The sequence below is a fragment of the Rana temporaria genome, chromosome 3 (genome assembly GCF_905171775.1).
Source record: "Rana temporaria chromosome 3, aRanTem1.1, whole genome shotgun sequence".
Lineage (NCBI taxonomy): Eukaryota > Metazoa > Chordata > Amphibia > Anura > Ranidae > Rana > Rana temporaria.
Window position 1 is genome coordinate 467,084,489 of NC_053491.1, and position 20,730 is coordinate 467,105,218.

The window sequence follows — 20,730 nt, forward strand, 5'->3', positions numbered from 1 at the left end:
TTCAAATCCATGATATATTGCACATTTGCTTGTATTTAGTCAGATGAATACAGGTGTAGGAACACACATACATAAAAAAATATATATATGAAAATATATATGTATCTAAATGAATCAAACAAACAAACAAAAAAAAGGGTCAATCCATGTCTCACCTCTACATGTCTGATGTAGCTTGGGGTGTATGGGGTGTTTTGGGCATTTAGAGGTGTCCAAAAACCACACACTGAGTTTCCAGGAAGTAGATTCCCCCTGATACTGAGCTGGTTTCTTGTATGGGTGGTTTTTGGACACCTCTAAATGCCCAAAACCCCCCATACCCCCGCAGCTATATCAGGCATGTAGAGGTGAGACATGGATTGAGCCTTTTGTTTTTATTTATTTATATATATATATATATATATATATATATATATATAATAATTTTTTTGCGTGTTCCTACACCTGTATTCATCTGACTAAATACAAGCAAATGTGCAATATATCATGGATTTGAATGAATTATCATTATTTATTTGTGCATTTATGATGTTGTTGTTTTTTTTTTTATAACGTTTTTGACATGGATTATGTTGTTTTCACATTAGTGCAACTAAACTTTATCCTTTTTTTTTTCTCTGCCCCTTCGAGGGTGTGGCTTTTTTAACACACAATTTTCAATTCCACCATTTCCTATAAAAGCGCTTGCCCATGGTGTGCGAGACTAGCCTAGCTCTGAGGAAGGGGGTGCGCCTCCGAAACGCATTAGCTGTACCCCATGTTCTGTGCATGTCCATGCACTGTGTTTATGGCCTTTTGTCAGTTTCATTTTGTGAGTACCCACTTTTACACTAAAATAATTTTTATTATTAAATTATCTCTAATAATGCACTAGGTGTGCTCGCGCCTTCCATTTCTGTTTTTCTTGTAATGCTGCACAACACACTGTAGTGCCGTATGTGTTGTGGAATGCAGAAATGCTGGTCAATTGCCAGTACATTGGGGTGTCATTGAAAATAAATGGCAATCCTTAACATTGTTCTGCCAGCTATCATTGGGGCCCTTTAAGAAACGTTGGTGCATATAACAACAGTCTTAATAAACCAGTAAGGTGTATATGAACACTTTTTTTCCCTAATATGCAGATACTCTTATGGTTTATAGCCAACTTCGTTTGTTTGAACTTCTAAGTTGCATAATTTAAATGTAATTATCGAATTTCCCATTTTAGTCCATTATTTGTGGTTGTAAATGAACAAATTGTGTATATTTAAGGGCTCTTTCACACGTCCGTTCAGTTTTTCAGATCAGTTTTTTTTTCATCAGTTGATCCGTTTTTCCGTCAGTTTTTCGTCAGTTTTTCGTCAGTTTTTGCATCAGTTTTTGCATCAGTTTTTCCATCCGTTTTTTCATCCGTTTTTTTTTTTTTTTTGGGGGGGCTTTTTACATAGAAAAACGGATGTTAGCGGAACGGATGATAAACGGATCATCCGTTAACGTTTGTTTTTCGTCCGTTCCGTTTTTTAGACGGAAGAAAAACAGGGTTTTCTTCCGTCCAAAAAAACGGAACTGAACGCAGACGGATGCTAACGGACATTAGCGGATGCTCATCCGCTAACGGACGCTAGCCCATAGGGAAGCATTGCGGTCCGTTAACGGACGTCCAAAAAACGGACGAACGGAACGGACGTGTGAAAGAGCCCTAAGACATTTACATCTTGTACCTTGCTGTTTTGCAATTCCAGGGGGAAGATTTACCAAAATCTGGTGCAGCTGTGCATAGTAACCAATCGGCTTCCGTTTTTTATTGTCAAAGCTTAATTGAACAAGCTGAAGTTAGGTGATTGGTTACTGTGCACAGCTGCACCATATCCTGTGTGCACCAGTTTTAGTAAATCGCCCCCTGGTGTTACATTTGTTATCTTTTTACTGAGAATTATTGTTGTTTTGATCATTTATTTATTTTTTTGGTTCTAGTACTTCATCAGATACTTATTTATGGCATCCAAAAAATGACCAACAGGAACCACACACTGGTGAAAGAGTTTCTGCTCCTGGGTTTCGGTGACCTTCATGACTTTAAAATTCTACTTTTCACCATTTTTCTGATCATTCACATCCTGGCCTTAACCAGCAATGCCCTTGTTGTTGTGATGGTTGCGTTCTTCCGGAGTCTTCACTCTCCCATGTACATCTTCATCAGCCAGCTGTCTTTGTCTGAAATCGTCTTCACCAGCATTATTGTGCCCAACATGCTCTGGTTGATACTGGTGGGTGGTGGGAAAGTATCTGTGACTAGATGTTTTTTCCAGTTCTATCTTCTAGCAGTTCCAGCAGTTGCTCAGTGTTTACTGTTGGCTTCCATGTCTTTTGATCGATATTTGGCCATATGTAAACCACTACACTATGGTAGAATCATGACCATCATACACCAATTGAAAATAAGCACTTTTTGTTGGTCAGTGGGCTTAATAGTAGCTTTTGTACTATATGTTTTATTATATAGTTTAGAATTCTGTGGCCCAAACACTATCAATCATTTCTTTTGTGACATCACTCCAGTGGTAGAACTTTCTTGTTCGGATAACCCTGCTCTACAGCTGGCCACGTCTATCTTTTCTTTCCCTTTTGTTGCCTGTCCATTTATTTTTATCATAGCCACGTACATCGCCATCCTCCACACTATCCTGAAGATCCCATCCATCAGTGGAAGGCATAAGGCTTTTTCCACCTGTAGCTCCCACCTGACCGTTGTGAACCTTTACTATGGAAGCTTAGCAGTAGGATCCATACCTATCTTTCCAGGGTCTGTTAACCTCAACAAGATTCTTTCATTGTTCTACACCCTGGTGACTCCATTGGTCAATCCTCTCATCTACACCTTGAGGAACCAAGAAATTAGGAATGTTATTAAGAAGTTCATCCATAAAAAGGGAACCCCAGCAAACTTCTAAATACACATGTAGCGCTAGCCCCGTAGGAGCCGCTGTTAAATAGGGATCCCCCACCCTGCACAGCCAGTCACACCAAACTTTTCACAGGAAACAGTCCGGCAACTTTGTTTTGTTTGTTAGGGGATTGAACTTAGATGGGGATAGGGGTATTATGGGATGCCGACTCAACTGCAACAAAGCCTTTTGAGGGACACTCAACTATATACAGCTATATACACTCCTCTTCCTCCAGCACACCACTTGCTCGCAGAAACACAGCTCCAACAGGAACACTGTTTGGGTGAAATCTGACAAGGCCCCATTGGTGTGTAGAAAAGTCCCATTGTTCAGCTACATTCCTCCTGTGGCTATTAATCCCAGCATCACCTCTTCGGGCACTGCCAGCCCTCCTGGCTGCAGCTGCTCCTTTCCATTAGCTAACCACAGTCCTCCCAGACTAAGGCCCCTTTCACATTGAGGAGCTTTTCAGGCGGTACAGCGCTAAAAATAGCGCTGCTATCCCACCTGAAAAACTCCTTCACTGCAGACTCAATGTGAAAGCCTGAGGGCTTTCACACTGAGGCGATGCGCTGGCGGGAGACAAAAAAATCTCCTGTCAGCAGCATCTTTGGAGCGGTGAGAGGAGTGGCGTGTATACCGCTCCTTCCCATTGAAAACAATGGGAAACCGTGGCAATACCGCCCGCAATGCGCCTCTATAGAGGCGCATTGCGGGCAGTATTAACCCTTTATCGGCCACTAGCGGGGGTTTATACCGCACCGCTAGCGGCTGATTCCCGCGGCAATCCCAGCGGTATAGCGCCGCTATTTTTAGCGGCATTATACCGCCACTGCGGCTCCCGCCCCAGTCTGAAAGGGGCCTAACTCTACAACCATGGAAGACTGCTGCCTCAGTCCTCTCAGGCTGTCTCTCAGTCCTCCCCGATTATCTCACTCACTGGCCACCTGGCTGTCTCTCCCTGGAAAACTCCCGGACATGCTGACTTCCTCTGTGCCACTGGACAGGACTCCTTGGGATGTCAGAGGTTCTCTCCTGCACCTGAGCTCCCAGTCCCGAGGTCTCCCCCCAGACTAGGAAAGCACCCCCAAGGGCCTCCAACATAAGGTGACCAGACACCCCAGGTTTCCAGGGACAGTCCCCAGACCCGGTTTTGTCCGGGGCCGGTTTAACGTAGACAGGGCATCCTATGCTGGCTGAAAATGCCAATGCAGTCCTGTGCCCAGTGCTCTGTATATTACCTAGTCCTGAGCCCAGCGTTCTGTGTATTATGCAGTCCTGTGTCCAGTGCTCTGTTTATTATGCAGTCCTGTTTTCAGTGCTCTGTTTACTATGCAGCCCTGTGCCCAAGCGCTCTGTGTATTATGCAGTCCTGTACCCAGCGCTCTGTGTTTTATGCAGTCCATTGTCCAATGCTCTGTTTAATATGCGGTCCTGTACCCAGCACTCTGTGTGTTATGCAGTCCATTGTCCAATGCTCTGTTTATTATGCAGTTCTGTACCCAGCGCTCTGTGTATTATGCAGTCGTGAAACCCAGCGCTCTGTGTATTATGCAGTGCTGTGCCCAGCACTCTGTCTATTATGCAGTCATGTGCCCAGTGCTTTGTGTATTATGCAGTCCTGTGCCCAGCACTCTGTGTATTATGCAGTCCTGTACCCAGTGCTTTGATATACAGAGCGCTGGGCACAGGACTGCAAAATACACAAACAATTCATTTTACATAAAAAAATACTTTTGGGAATACAGCACAAGTGCATATCTCTTGTTTCTTAACAGATTCACCTGTTCATATCTCCCCTTTGTAGTATGCAGTTATGTATCACTTACCAGCACTTTAAGACCCCTTTACACTGGGGCAGTTTTCAGGCGTTTTGCGTGTATTATAAAAGAAGAAACGTAATGGACAGCCGCACTCCAATAAGTCTAAAAAAGAAGTGCCCTTTATTGGGTAAAAAGAAATGCACTACAAAAAAAACAGCATACAGTGGCAAATAAACAGCTGACGCGTTTCACATTGAACCTCAATGCTTAGTCATAGCTATGACTAAGCATTGAGGTTCAATGTGAAACGCGTCAGCTGTTTATTTCCCACTGTATGCTGTTTTTTTTTGTAGTGCATTTCTTTTTACCCAATAAAGGGCACGTCTTTTTTAGACTTATTGGAGTGCGGCTGTCCATCTACGTTTCTTCTTTTGCATGCTCTGTGCATTGCCGGCACCCGTTGGTTCCTGAGTGGACATTGATTGCCTTAGGTGTGCTCACCTGGAGCGGCAGTCTTCTCTATCCACTCTGTGTATTATGCAGTCCTGTGCCCAGCGCTCTGTGTATTATGCAGTCCTGTGCCCAGCGCTCTGTGTATTATGCAGTCCTGTGCCCAGGGCTCTGTGTATTATGCAGTCCTGTGCCATTTGCCAATAAAAAAATATGTCCCCGGATTTCATTTAAAAAATCTGGTCACCTTACTCCAACAGCCTCCTCAACACTCCATCTCCAGACTTCCACCTAAACTCTCCTGCCCCTGCTGGGCTGACCCTGAGTATATATGAGGTGCCAGCCTCCTTCCAGTCTGTCTAGAAATTGGCTGGGGCACTCATGCCTACTACAGGCAGCCCCTCCTAACTTCCCTTCTTCTGGAAGCTTCTCCAAGGTTCCAGCAAGTAGAGAGAGGTATCAGAGGTGCTCCCTGATGAGTCATCCAGCCCCCCTGTGTCACTCAGCCCTGACCCAGAATAAACCCCAGGATTGGTTGCCAGCCAAGCCAAAAAGTTACCTACACTAACCTATTTACACTTCTAACACTAGAGGGCACTCGACACAGAGGAAATACATATATAGTTGCTGTTTTACCTGCCAAAAGGAGTTGCATTTCTGTTTTTCCAATCCTGAGATTTATACAGTTCCGCCACACAGCACAGCCCTGTCTAGCATGAAAGGGGACTAGATCTTTCTCTTTTGCAGCTTCAATTTCACTTAGCTTTGATCTCCACCCCAGCCTATGACTGGCCAGTGCAAGGAGAAGCAATGCACTCATGATCACTCTGTCACGCTGCTCTCTTCTCCTGTCAGCATGTACATTGTACTGTATCACACCTGAATGGCTCGCTGTGCTGTTTCTCCCTCAAGTCTAAGCTCTGTTATACCAAGTCAAATTCTGGTACCCATGGTGTTCCAATCTTCTGAAAGGGTTTAAGATCAGGGCACTGCGCAGGCCACTCAAATTCCTCCACAGCAAACCGGTCAAAACATTCCTAGTTTTGCGCAACCTAACTCAATATTTTGGGTCATGTAGTGGAGCTCTGTAAACATTTCATATGGATTTGTATAGTTATAAGCACAGTCTGTATAATTTGTGTGGGGAGAGGGTCATTTATATATGGCTTTTAGGGCGACATGGAAAATGCATAAATCCTTTAAAAGAGAATGAAAGTTACATTTATTATACCAAGTATTAATAAAGAGCATTACTAACTGAAAACTGCATAAGTATTGTTGAAATATTTTTTCTTACTTTGAAAGTGTGTGCATGTCCTCAGTCCATCCCTGTAGCTGCTGTGTTTTAGTATTTCCGACACTTCATAACAGACAAAAATGTGGGGTGGAGTGGCTATTGCCTCAGCTTCTTGCTGTTTGCTAAACTACACCGCCTAAAGTTTCTTGCAGTTACCCTCAGGAACACATTCCCAGGCTTCCTTTAGATATGCATGTTCCAGGGAGGGAGCTGATCACTGGATGATGAGGACTTTAGTTATGCAGTCTGCCCATCAGTTGCGTGATCGCATCCTATAAAACCTGCCTCTGCAAAAGTTGTCAACCAATTGATCAGCATAGCACAGCTAAAGTATGCCTCTACCAGTGGCCAGCAGCTAAGAACATGCTTGTCTAAAGGGATGCTGAGAATGTGTTCTTTCACTCTGAGTAATCACTCGTCATCACTTGCACTTGTACTCTCTGCTCTCAGTGTATCTGACTGGATGTCTACAAAGGGAGATATTGAGACAGTAGAATGAATTGTAGACACAAGCATAAAGGAATACAGATGGAGATCTCTGGAATGATTCTAAGGTATTTATGTTTACTGAAAGCACTCCTGACTTTTAATGAAACAGAATATATATGTGTGTGTATGTATATATATGTGTGTGTGTATGTATGTATGTAAAAAAATGAAATATATAATATATATATATATACATACAGTGGAACCTTGGTATAAGAGTAACTTGGTTTGAAAGCGTATTGATGGGCTAAGCCAGCGTAGATCGTTGCTGAATCTAGCCCAATGTCTTTTATGTGCTTTTATTACCCAACGGGGTAAAAATTATAAATAGTATAAAAGGTGAAGGGATAGAAGGTATGGAAGGTGAACTGGTTACAGGAAAGAGTCCTGCTTCCAACGACAATTCTCTTCGCCACTCTAGCCAGAGTGGGTATAGCGCATCTGGATAGGCCTCTCTCACCAGCCTAGCAGCCAGAGTGTCACTTGGAAACTTTAGGGTGAAGTCTCTGCCACAGACCCTCCTAAAGGTGGAGATAGCTTTGGTTCAAAATCCTTCTCAACTGGATTCAGCACCCAGATCTCCTTCAAAAAAAGCAGTTATGTCAGGAACTGATAGGCGACCATCGTCCAGCCTCTCAGAAACAAAGTGTCCTTCGATGAGCAATTAGGCCTCTCCTGAGACACCAGCCTCGTGCTAGGTGTCTCCCAGACAGGTTCTCCACCGATCGGCTTCCTCCCATGGGACAGACAGCCCAGGACCACTTGCAAATAGCTGACCCAGTCTACACACCGGGCCTACAGGTAGAGTAGGTGCTCCGGACAAACGTGGTCCCGGTGCCAGGAACACTCTAACACACATCCCGGCCAGGAGGGCCACACACGGGGGTGGTGGGACGACTGCCCAGGTGGATGGCAGTAAGGCGACGACGCCCAACCAACAGTGTCTGCCCCCTAAATACCCCTCTCCAGCATGCACAGCGAGGCGATCAACCCTCCTGATTGGCTGCCGAAGAGAATAGAGATTCCCCAGTCCCTTTCTCTGCAGCCTCAGCTGCACTGGAGTTTAATGGAGAGAAGACAGCGGCTCCTCACCATTCATAAACTGAAGCATCGTAAACACACTTTACTATGCTCAGTGGACAGTCAGTGATCACTGTGCATTAGGAAAAGGAAGGAGCTGGTAAATGGAGGACACAGAGGGAGACCCATAGGACAAAATGGATCAGGACCTGGAGGAGGACACAGGGAGCACAGAGAGGGACCCAGGGAGCAGAGGGGGATAGTCAAGAGGGGATCGGTGTCGCAGTAGGGGCAGTTACAAGCACTGATCTCCCTGACAGCCACAGGAGGGAGAGGAGGAGAATCGGCTGTCAGAGAAGCTATACAGGGAGATCAGTGATTATTACTCCCCCCACCGATGCACCGATCATCTCTGAGGTTGCCTAGGTATCGGAGCAAATGCTCAGTATTGGCACCGATACCAGTATTGATATCGGTGCAACCCTAGTTGTGGGAAAGAGGCCCTTTTCTCATCAACATAGGGACAAGGTGCTTTGGCAGGACCCCCTCCCTGGCAAGGTGCCCTGGTTTAATTCAGGAAGAGTGGTGCATGCTTGCTGCCCTTTATGTTCCTGACCAGGCTGCCTACTCAGATACGGGACTGATACTTTTTTTTTTTTACATGGCTACGTGTGTTTTTTGTTTTTTGTTTTCATTTTGAATGGGGTCCATCTTTATAATCCATTCCAGACTCTGATCAAGGATAATAATTTTTTTTGCATTGGTACATGTAAACCATGGCAGTGCCCAGCTACCCATGCCATTTTTTCCAAAAGCTTGTAAATAGACCATAAAAAAGGGGTCAGCATACATCAGGAGAAGACAATTCCTCTCCAGATATAGGGATTTTTTAATGTGAGGTGTGTTGCTCTTGGTATCTAAGGTAGGCGCACAAAACACAAGATTTTTTTAAAGTAGTATCAAAAATAATTTAATTATATAAATATAAAATATCATATTTCATACAGTTATTGACATAGTAAGATATATATAATCAAAACCACATTTTCATGATAAACAAGGTAAAGGGGAGACAGGTTATTTAAAGGAAAGTTGATGCGAGTTTGCCAACTAGTTTCGCACTAGATGTGCTTCGTCAGGGCTTGCATAATATTCCTGTTCCTTTAATACATGTAGTGGTCTGTGTATGACATAAAGATTCATCATTAATACAGATATAATGCAGTAATTTAATATCTTAAACTTTCAAAAAATGTGTATATTTAACACATATATATACAAAGAAAATATAGTGCGCTTACCACTTCCGTTAAAAAGCTCTGAGAACCGGGCAGAAAAACCTGCCTGAAGATCAGCGAAGGAGCACCTGATGCAGTTAGGAGATTAGCTAATCCACTTAAAATCAATGGAAGCCAGATCCACTTGATTTTAGCAGGTGCGGACAATGAAATGTTTGTGAGGAGTTCACCACAAGAAGGAAAAGATACAGGTACCAAAACGTTGTATCTATATCTTTCCTAAAGAAAGATTGAGAAAATAATGAAAAATATTGAAAGGTATGTGTATATATATTTTGTATAGATAACATAAATGTCTATACATTTAATAATTAAAGAAAAAATGTCCAATAAGTATTCAATGGAAATTTTACCTCAATAGTAGCAAAGTTAAAATTTAATGCTGCCAGAGGGGTCCAACGGGGTTCCCAATTGGTTTCCACAAAGTTCTACAAGTAAGAAGTAAGTATATATATATATATCAGAACATTATCCTATAATTAGATAGATAAATACAGTGCCTATGACTAAAAGTCATAATAAGGCAACTGTCTGTTTGTATGTAAATTAGAGAGGTAAGGGAGAGATTTTTACCTTAAGTGACCAGCGGTAGAAATAATATAATAACGTATCCTATTGTGATCAAAGGGTATAATGCCTCAGTTGTATTGAAATTAGGGGTGATACTGACAAAATGATAATAACTTATCAAAAAAACAACAGCAAGCACTTACCCAACTCACTAGCAATAGTGATTTGGTGATAAAACCTTCCGATAAAGGGGGTAACGTAGTTGTAATGACCAAGACTCAGTATATCAGAATGTGTGACAAAATCTTATGTAATGGCAACTGGTATAAAATAATATCGGAAGATGATGTTCCAAAAACTAGATCCAATTATATTTCATTGATCTCATTAGCATTTCAACAAGGTCTAATTGACCAAGACCTTAGGGAATATCTAGAGATTAAGTGGCCTATAACTCCTACGTTCTATTCACTGCCTAAAATACATAAGGACATCAGGGATCCACCTGGTCGTCCTATCATCTCGGGTATAGGCAGCCACACGGAAACTGCAAGCAAGTATGTCGATATGCAATTGAGACCCCATGTGATGGCATTACCATCATATCTAAAAGATACATTGGAACTTCTTAAAATAGTTGAAGGTATGAGCGTACCCCCAGGATCAATTTTGGCAGCAATAGACGTGGAGGCCCTTTACTCTAGTATCCCTCATACAAAGGGGATCCAAGTCATCTCTCAGTTTTTGCGTGAACAAGATCACAATAATTGGAAACTTTGTGGTTTCGTTACAACTCTATTGGAGCACATACTGACTAACAATGTCTTTGTCTTTAATGGCTCAACCTACCTCCAGGTACAGGGTGTGGCGATGGGGACTTCTTGTGCCCCATCGTATGCCACCCTGTACCTGGGGGGTTGGGAAAGAGCCATCTTTTCGGATGACTCCGCCGCGATATACCTCCGCCACATTCTACTGTGGCGGAGGTACATCGACGATGTTTTAGTCATCTGGACTGGTGGCGTGGATCTACTAGGTAAATTTATGGAATACTTATCCATTAACGATTACAATTTAAAATTTACTATCCAGTCGGATAACAAAACCATCCCCTTTCTCGACCTAACAATCTCGATAAATGATGATGGTACCCTATACACTAATCTATACAGAAAAGAAACAGCAGGAAATACTATTCTACACTACTCTAGCTCTCATCCAAGATCCTTGGTGCGAAGCATCCCTTACAGTCAGTACTTGAGACTTCGGCGCAATTGTGCAAAGGAGGAGGATTTTGAAAAAGAGGCATTTGCTCTCTATTCACGACTCTTATTGAGAGGATATAGTAAAAAGGTTCTTAAACAAGCATATATAAAATCTAAGACAAATACTAGAGATGCATTATTATTTAAGCAGAGGGAAAAAGAGCCTAACCCCACAACCAAACTCATAACTACATTCAGCTCTGATCAAAACATCTTCCGCCAATTGATTAATCATAATTGGCATTTTCTTGCCGAAGACCCCATTATCTCTAAATACATCTCCCAGAGACCTGAAATTGTTTATAGGAAATGTAGGTCCATTAAAGACGGCCTTACACACAGTCATCTGGTACCTGACGCTCCGGATCTTCAGGAGCCTGAGATACCAGGTACCTATAAGTGTGGACAATGTGATGTCTGCCCTTGGATTGAGGAAGGAGACGGCTGTTCCCTCCCTAGAGGAGGTTTCCTCAAGTCCAAGAGGCATGCTAATTGTACAACCATAGGCATTGTATATCTTGCTAAATGTCGCTGCGGCGCATTTTATATAGGAAAGACGAAAAGAACATTTGCGAGAAGAATTAAGGACCACCTTTATTACTTAGATGCAGGACTGCTCTATACTCCTATTTGTAAACATGTAGGTTTGCACCACAGCTATGACCCTTCTTTTATTTCTTTTTTTGCGTTGGAAGTCATTCCCCTACCAGAAAGAGGTGGGGATTTTGACAAAAAAATCCTCCAACGCGAGGCCCGTTGGATTTTTGAGCAACGAGCCACATACTCACCAGGGCTTAACACATCTCTGTCATTCAAACCCTTCTTATAGTTAAGCCCTTGAGCTGTCTATCATTATTATTTCCCTATATCTAACTGGTTATTACGGATCTTGAATCACAAAGATGTCATTTAAAGACCCTGGATATATAATTTAATATTAATATCAGTTGCTATATTTGGGTCATCAGGAGGTCTGTTTCTACATTGTTCCTGCATATATCCAGTGAACCCTCCGATAATTATATGACTCTTTATTTGCTTAAGGATTGATGGCTCTATTGCTCCGCCTTTTGCGTTTAGATTATATTTTGTAGTTGTGGTGTTTTGTTTTGTTTTGCTTCATTTGATTTTGTTTTGCTTTAGTTTGTACTTATTTTGTACTCTTTTTTCTTGTTCTGTCCGGCTGTATGGTGAAATAGCTGGATAGCACCAAAATCTCTAACAACTTTTACTATCATGGATACTGCCTCTATCAATCTTCTCCTCAGACTAGGCAATGAAAAAATGAAAAAATGAACCTTCGTTTGATGTATAATTGTGAGAAAATAATAACATACTCTGGTTTGTTTCTCTGGAGTTAAATATGCGCTTAATTGTATATGCTTTACTTAATATTCTTTATCAAATTATTATTTCTGTTTTCTGAGCTCTGAGCCGTGCGATTCAACATGCAGGGGGCTTCCTGATGCAGGGGGAGATTGGACTCCACACAAGCGTGGTGCGGCCAATCACGGGTCCCAGCATAGGGGGTGCGGTCTTTCAGACGCCTCTCTTTCCCATCAGCATCAACAGATGGGACGCGCGCGCACACCCAGTCAATCGTTGTCTTTGGCTGGTAAGAGACAGCTATGATATGTCTCTTCCTGATGCGCTCCAGCTTACGTCATCATGCTGGAACGCAACACCTGCGCGCGCTACTGCCTTGGGACACGTGGACCGGAGGTGATGCCAGGGGTCAGTATTGACTCTTTTCACTTCCGGTAGAAATGTTGCTATTAAAGTCAGCGCTGACGATACACATGTCAGACGCTGACCTGGACGGCTGAAGGGAGGACAACACAATTACATGCGAGACGCTAGCATATTGCCTCATCCATCTCTATGCTGTTACTACCCAGTAAAGGTAATTACTTTTTGGTCCAAGGACTTAGTGCTTCACTTAGGATATTCAGCTACATGCATTATTCTAAATATACTAATTTTTCTCTTTTACTTATTTATAGAAATTAAGTGGAAATACATAGTACTATCCTTGGACCATTTTGTCAGTATCACCCCTAATTTCAATACAACTGAGGCATTATACCCTTTGATCACAATAGGATACGTTATTATATTATTTCTACCGCTGGTCACTTAAGGTAAAAATCTCTCCCTTACCTCTCTAATTTACATACAAACAGACAGTTGCCTTATTATGACTTTTAGTCATAGGCACTGTATTTATCTATCTAATTATAGGATAATGTTCTGATATATATATATATACTTACTTCTTACTTGTAGAACTTTGTGGAAACCAATTGGGAACCCCGTTGGACCCCTCTGGCAGCATTAAATTTTAACTTTGCTACTATTGAGGTAAAATTTCCATTGAATACTTATTGGACATTTTTTCTTTAATTATTAAATGTATAGACATTTATGTTATCTATACAAAATATATATACACATACCTTTCAATATTTTTCATTATTTTCTCAATCTTTCTTTAGGAAAGATATAGATACAACGTTTTGGTACCTGTATCTTTTCCTTCTTGTGGTGAACTCCTCACAAACATTTCATTGTCCGCACCTGCTAAAATCAAGTGGATCTGGCTTCCATTGATTTTAAGTGGATTAGCTAATCTCCTAACTGCATCAGGTGCTCCTTCGCTGATCTTCAGGCAGGTTTTTCTGCCCGGTTCTCAGAGCTTTTTAACGGAAGTGGTAAGCGCACTATATTTTCTTTGTATATATATGTGTTAAATATACACATTTTTTGAAAGTTTAAGATATTAAATTACTGCATTATATCTGTATTAATGATGAATCTTTATGTCATACACAGACCACTACATGTATTAAAGGAACAGGAATATTATGCAAGCCCTGACGAAGCACATCTAGTGCGAAACTAGTTGGCAAACTCGCATCAACTTTCCTTTAAATAACCTGTCTCCCCTTTACCTTGTTTATCATGAAAATGTGGTTTTGATTATATATATCTTACTATGTCAATAACTGTATGAAATATGATATTTTATATTTATATAATTAAATTATTTTTGATACTACTTTAAAAAAATCTTGTGTTTTGTGCGCCTACCTTAGATACCAAGAGCAACACACCTCACATTAAAAAATCCCTATATCTGGAGAGGAATTGTCTTCTCCTGATGTATGCTGACCCCTTTTTTATTTTCTACAAACTTTGATGGGATTGTGAGTGACTGTTGCTCAAGAGGAAGTCATTCATTCACTTACACACTTGTTTCTTTGTTCTTGTAAATAGACCCTAAAGAAGACTTCACTGGGGATTGGACACTATAATTGGGGATTCGTAGATTTTAGTCCGGTTCAGTGAACATCCAGTGAACCAAACTGTTTCTCATCACTAGTGACAGTGTGCTATGGTAGTGCTTATTTGACAGTGGAATTAAAATATTTTTTCTTTTAAAATGTAGCTTTGCTTACAGACAATAGAACCCCCCTATTACTCATCAACCAATCCACTATGATCAGTTACACAAGAAACAGGCGGTTGCTTTCCTAGAAAAAACGACACTGTCATCCCTTTAGACCAGTGGTTCTCAACCTGAGGGTTGGGACCCCCTCGGGGGTCAAATGATGATTTGCCAGGGGTCACCAAATTCTGGGCTGTTCCCAGGGCCGTCTTAATAGCATCATGGGCCCCTGGGCAAAGTAATGCTCTGGGGCCCCTACAATGGAGACAGTGCAGGAAACAGAAATCGAGTAGGTAGGAGGCAGGGGATATTTGGGGTGTAGAGGGGTCAGGGTGTTGAGGGGTTATCTGGGGTGTAGAGGGGTCAGAGTGCTGGGGAGATATCTGGGGTGTAGAGGGGTCAGAGTGCTGGGGGGATATCTGGGGTGTAGAGGGGTCAGAGTGCTGGGGGGATATCTGGGGTGTAGAGGGGTCAGAGTGCTGGGGGGGATATCTAGGGTGTAGAGGGGTCAGAGTGCTGGGGGGATATCTGGGGTGTAGAGGGGTCAGAGTGCTGGGGGGATATCTGGGGTGTAGAGGGGTCAGAGTGGAGGGGGGATATCTGGGGTGTAGAGGGGTCAGAGTGCTGGGGGGATATTTGGGATGTAGAGGGGTCAGAGTGCTGGGGGGATATTTGGGATGTAGAGGGGTAGCCCGGGCTCAAGGACCAGCTTCTTTGGGGAAAGGGCAGGGGCCCCCCATGCAACTCGGGCCCCTGGGCAGTGCCCAGGTGTGCCCTCTCATTAAGACAGCCCTGGCTGTTCCTGAAGCCCGCACCTCTTTTGCAGCCTCCCAGCAGGGCTCTCCCTAGAGCACACAGCTGCCTACTCGGCCTCTTTGCAGCCGCCTATTCAGTTCACAACATGGCTGGGGGGGCAGAGACTTTAGGTCAGCTGACTGGTGATAAATGTGAAGTGGGAGAGATAGTGAGTAACACTACCTGTGATTATAGTTCCCATTAAAAGTTTCCACTACAGTTCTCAGATCAGCAAATTACCTTGATCAAGAGCACCTATGTTGGCTGATCAGAACTCTCCCACCAGCACTGCCACTCATCTCAACTCTCCCACCAGCACTGCCACTCATTCCAACTTTCCCACCAGCACTGCCACTCATCCCAACTCTCCCACCAGCACTGCCACTCATTCCAACTTTCCCACCAGCACTGCCACTCATTCCAACTCTCCCATAAGCACTGCCACTCATTCCAACTTTCCCACCAGCACTGCCACTCATCCCAACTCTCCCACCAGCACTGCCACTCATTCCAACTTTCCCACCAGCACTGCCACTCATCCCAACTCTCCCACCAGCACTGCCACTCATTCCAACTTTCCCACCAGCACTGCCACTCATTCCAACTCTCCCATAAGCACTGCCACTCATTTCAACTTTCCCACCAGCACTGCCACTCATCCCAACTCTCCCACCAGCACTGCCACTCATCCCAACTCTCCCACCTGCACTGCCACTCATTTCAACTCTCCCACCAGCACTGCCACTCATTCCAACTTTCCCACCAGCACTGCCACTCATTCCAACTCTCCCATAAGCACTGCCACTCATTTCAACTTTCCCACGAGCACTGCCACTCATCCCAACTCTCCCACCAGCACTGCCACTCATCCCAACTCTCCCACCTGCACTGCCACTCATTCCAACTCTCCCACCAGCACTGCCACTCATCCCAACTCTCCCACCAGCACTGCCACTCATTCCAACTCTCCCATCAGCACTGCCACTCATTTCAACTTTCCCACCAGCACTGCCACTCATCCCAACTCTCCCACCTGCACTGCCACTCATCCCAACTCTCCTACCTGCACTGCCACTCATCCCAACTCTCCCACCCCCAAGGAGTAAGGGAAGGAATAAATATAGAGAATGCGTGGAAAGGAAAAGAGGGGGAACAACAAATAAAAAGGGAGAGAAAGATTGAGAGAGAGCAAGAAAGACGGCTAGATTGAGGGATGGGGGAAAAAAGAAGAAATTAGGATAGAGAGATAAAAGGGAAAGAAAGGAGAACAAAGAGTGGTACATACTAAAATGTACCATAAGGGGTTTTAATACTTCACAAATATAAGGGTTAGGGGCGCAAATTACTTGTTTTCCCTTAGATGTTGACAACACACGCTACAAAATTTTTTACTGTTAGGGGTCCCTACAACTGGGGAAATTTTATCAAGGGGTCATGGCACTAGAGAGGTTGAGAACCACTGCTTTAGACAGTGGCGGCTGGTGCTCAAAATTCTTGGGGGGGCACAAATAAACAAAGAAAACCCCCAAAAAAACAATTGCACCCTCACTGTGCCCATCAATTGCCGCCACTGTTCCCATCAATTGCAGCCACTGAGCCGATCAATTGCAGCCACTGAGCCGATCAATTGCAGCCACTGTGCCCATCAATTGCAGCCACTGTGCCCATCAATTGCCGCCACTGTGCCCATCAATTGACGCCACTGTGCCCATCAATTGCAGCCACTGAGCCGATCAATTGCAGCCACTGAGCCGATCAATTGCAGCCACTGTGCCCATCAATTGTCGCCACTGTGCCATTAATTGTCGCCACTGTTCCCATCAATTGCAGCCACTGTGCCCATCAATTGCAGCCACTGTGCCCATCAATTGCCGCCACTGTTTCCATCAATTGCAGCCACTGAGCCGAACAATTGCAGCCATAGTACCCTTATTTTTTGTAAATGGGCCCTTTAAGAGTCAAACCAAGGTTAATGAATGGGAAAGGTGAAAGTAGAAGGAGGGAGTGTGAAATGGGTGTAGGCTGCATTTTGCTTTGGTGTCAACAGAAGGAGGTTTATTGCCTGCATGGCTGGGTGTTATGGTTGCTGCTATGGGTAATGCTGCTGTGTATTAGGACTTTTATTTGAGCTATAGACATTATGTAGCTGAAGTTATCCACATAGAATATATACAGTAAAACCTTGGTTTATGAGTAACTTGGTTTTAGAGCGTTTTGCAAGACAAGCAACATTTTTTAATACATTTTGACTTGATATACAAGCGATGTCTTGATATAAGAGTAGCGTCATGTCCCAACTGATTATAAAAGAGGCGCATCTAAGTGTAGCAATATGGTTACATTTAATGAAGGTACAACATGTACCAAAGTATTGCTACACTTAAAGGCGCCTCTCTTCTCTTTTATACTCTGTAGCTCCTGCTAGATTTTGCTTCTAATCCCCTTGTGGAGGATTCCATTTGTGGATGGACATTTTATGGTTACACAACCTGGTCACATTGCTATAATCTTTTTATATGGACTATAAACTGAAGGATTTATGAATAAATGGTTGTGGAACGAATCATCTGAGTTTCCATTATTTCTTATGGGAAAATTTGCTTTGATATACAAGTGCTTTGGATTACAAGCATGCTTTCGGAATGAATTATGCTTGCAATCCAAGGTTTCACTGTATACTGCTTGCAGTATAAAGCACAAGTTAGGAATTGCACAAACTCCCAATATTTCACTTATATGTTTATTTTTGTTTCACTATCAAAGTGCTGATACACTAGTAATACAACTCCATGACATAAAGTATATTGTGTAAAAATCAGTTCATCAAAAGTGTCCAAAGATGATCATTTAATAAAGTGCACGTTGCAAAATCAGTCCAAATAAAAGGTGATCAGTGCAAGAATATTCTTGAAATAGATGTGCATATCGCCCCATTCTTCTTATGTAACCGTACGCAGCTCCACACCCGGGTGCACACCCAACTCACAAACTGCTTACCATCAGGTAAGACCTCAGATATGGAGGCCTGGCTGCACTTTTTAGGAGAAATACCTGCTGGGATGGTTGAATGGCACACTCCAGGACACAGAATAAGGGCTCCCAGAACACTCTGCAGAAGAAGCTCAGGGGAACAAGAGATAAAGAATGAACTCATAGTGTAGTTGTGTAAAACTTCACTAATTTATTAAAAAAGAATGCTACTCACACAAGGCAGATAAAATCAGGCATGTAAATAAATCAGCACAGTCAGTACCCTAGCAGGTGTGATTCCATTACTGCTGTATCGCAACCCAACATGTTTCGTCCAACAGGACGTCATCCAGGGGTATAAGAGTATAGGGGTCATGATATCTAAGGTACCTTTGTACTGCTAGGATCAGTAAGAGCAGCAGGTTAGTTTGCTTAAGGCCATTAGCTTGAGAGATTTCTGGATGGCAGCTCTTATATCCTGATTTCGTAGGCTGTAGACTAATGGATTGAACAAAGGAGTCACCAAGGTGTAAAGTAATGAAAGACTCTTGTTGGCATCAACAGAGTTCTCTTTAGGTGGAAAGATATAGATTGACGACAGAGTGCCATAGTACATGCATACAATAATAAGGTGGGAGCTGCATGTGGAGAAGGTCTTTTTCCTACCAGTGTTGGATGGGATCTTGAGGATGGCTTTAAGAATGGAGATGTAGGTGACAATGATGAACATAAACGGAGACAAAAGAACGGGAAAGGAAACCGCAGCTGTGACAGTTTCTACAAGATACGTATCGGAGCATGAAAGTCTTATGAGTGGGGCAATGTCACAAAAAAAGTGGTTAATGATGTTAAGGCCACAAAATTGTAACTGCTTTAAGTAAATATAAACCACTAAAGAAAGTGTGAAGCCCACCATCCAGCAGGAGAGGACTATCTGAAGCTGCTTTCCAAAAGTTACAATGATGGCATAATGTAATGGTTTACATATGGCCACATACCTATCAAAGGACATGCCAGCCAGCAGTAAACACTGGGTAACCGATGGAATCGCAAGCAGCAAAAACTGAGAAATACATCTGTCAACCGATAGCCTTCCACTGCCAATCAATATAAGCCACAACATGCTCGGCACAATATTACTTGTGAACAGGATTTCCGACAAGGACAACTGGCTGAGAAAGAAGTACATAGGAGAGTGGAGACTCTGGTTGGCTACAACTAACATGATGACAAGGATATTGCTGGTCAATGCCATAATGTGAATGATCAGAAAGACGATGAAGAGTGGAATCCTAAGGTTGTGGAGGTCACCGAAGCCCAGAAGGAGAAATTCTATGACCAAAGTCTGGTTCCTCTCCAACACTGAAAACCAAAAGACAGCATTGTTCAGAAGATCAGCCACAGTAAATAAAAACATTGGCCAAAGTGAATCTGTCACAAAGAGATTTGAAGCACCGTGCTTGTAAACCAATCCAACCAGTAGTAGCTGTGTAGTCCAATAGATTTAGACAGGTATCTGCACCCCCCTCCCCCTGAAAGGTGTCTAATGTGACACCGGAGGGGGGAGGGTTCCGATCAGCGGGAGTTCCACTTTAGGGTGGAGCTCCGCTTTAATGAGAAATAAAACATGTTTTGCCATCTATAGTTTGAATACCACCATGCACATTTGTAATGTAACACCTATACGATTGCCATACCGGCTACGTAGGCATTCATAAATTACTTGTATTTTCTGTTGTTATTGTTCATAGTCTTAATAAACACTTTTACTTCCAGGACAAACTAGCCACTAAGATAAAGCACTAGTGCAGAGGTTGGTAGTAAGTAATGCAATTATGCAGAGTTCAGAGATCAGTAGTACGGGATGAAGAGTGCAGGGGTCTGTAGTATTTAATGAAGAATTCAGAGGTTAGTAGTAAGTAACTCAGAGTGTGGCAGTCAGTAGTAAGTAGTTCAGAGGCCAGTAGTAAATAATACAGTGGTAAGTAGTATTTACCATAGAGTTCAGAGGGCAGTAGTATGTAACGTACAGTGTAGAGGGCAGTAGTATGTAACGTACAGTGCAGAGGTCAGTAGTATGTAACGTACAGTGCAGAGGGCAGTAGCAACTAACACACATCTCCTCTCACAGACAAAAATACCCCCCTTTCTGAACAAACATCTACTGTATCTTTTTAAGCTAAAATCACCCGCAGCACCTTCCTTAAAATGTACTTGCCAAACCTTGGATGCATTGGTTCCCAGCAGAGTGAGGGAAGACCTCCCACATCTTCTCCCAGTTGTATCATATAACCCATCAGTGCTAAGGAGCAAAAAAAGGGGGGTGAATGGCAAATATATGCTGTGCCACATCCCGTATTAATAATAGAAAAAGAAGGAGAAAATTCCCCTGGATGGACTTTTTAGGCACAAAAATATTGATTTCAAATATACAGAGTATTGAAGTAAAAAAAGAGTATTTACTGACAAATATACAAAATTTGAAATATTGAGTT

At 42.9% G+C, this 20,730-nt stretch overlaps 1 protein-coding gene across 1 annotated transcript; it reads right to left on the reverse strand.

Annotated features, from left to right (window-relative positions):
- Nucleotides 1-18,126: 18,126 nt before the first annotated feature.
- On the reverse strand, nucleotides 18,127-19,594 carry LOC120930956 (olfactory receptor 6B2-like). Its single transcript, XM_040342088.1, has one exon. The coding sequence runs from the start codon at nucleotides 19,488-19,490 to the stop codon at nucleotides 18,642-18,644; it is 849 nt and encodes a 282-aa protein (XP_040198022.1). The 5' UTR covers nucleotides 19,491-19,594; the 3' UTR covers nucleotides 18,127-18,641.
- Between the last annotated feature and the right edge of the window lie 1,136 nt (nucleotides 19,595-20,730).

What these genes read in the sequence shown, in the direction of transcription:
- LOC120930956 (XM_040342088.1), bottom strand. Translation starts at nt 19,490, where the DNA reads ATGGCATTGACCAGCAATATCCTTGTCATCATGTTAGTTGTAGCCAAC.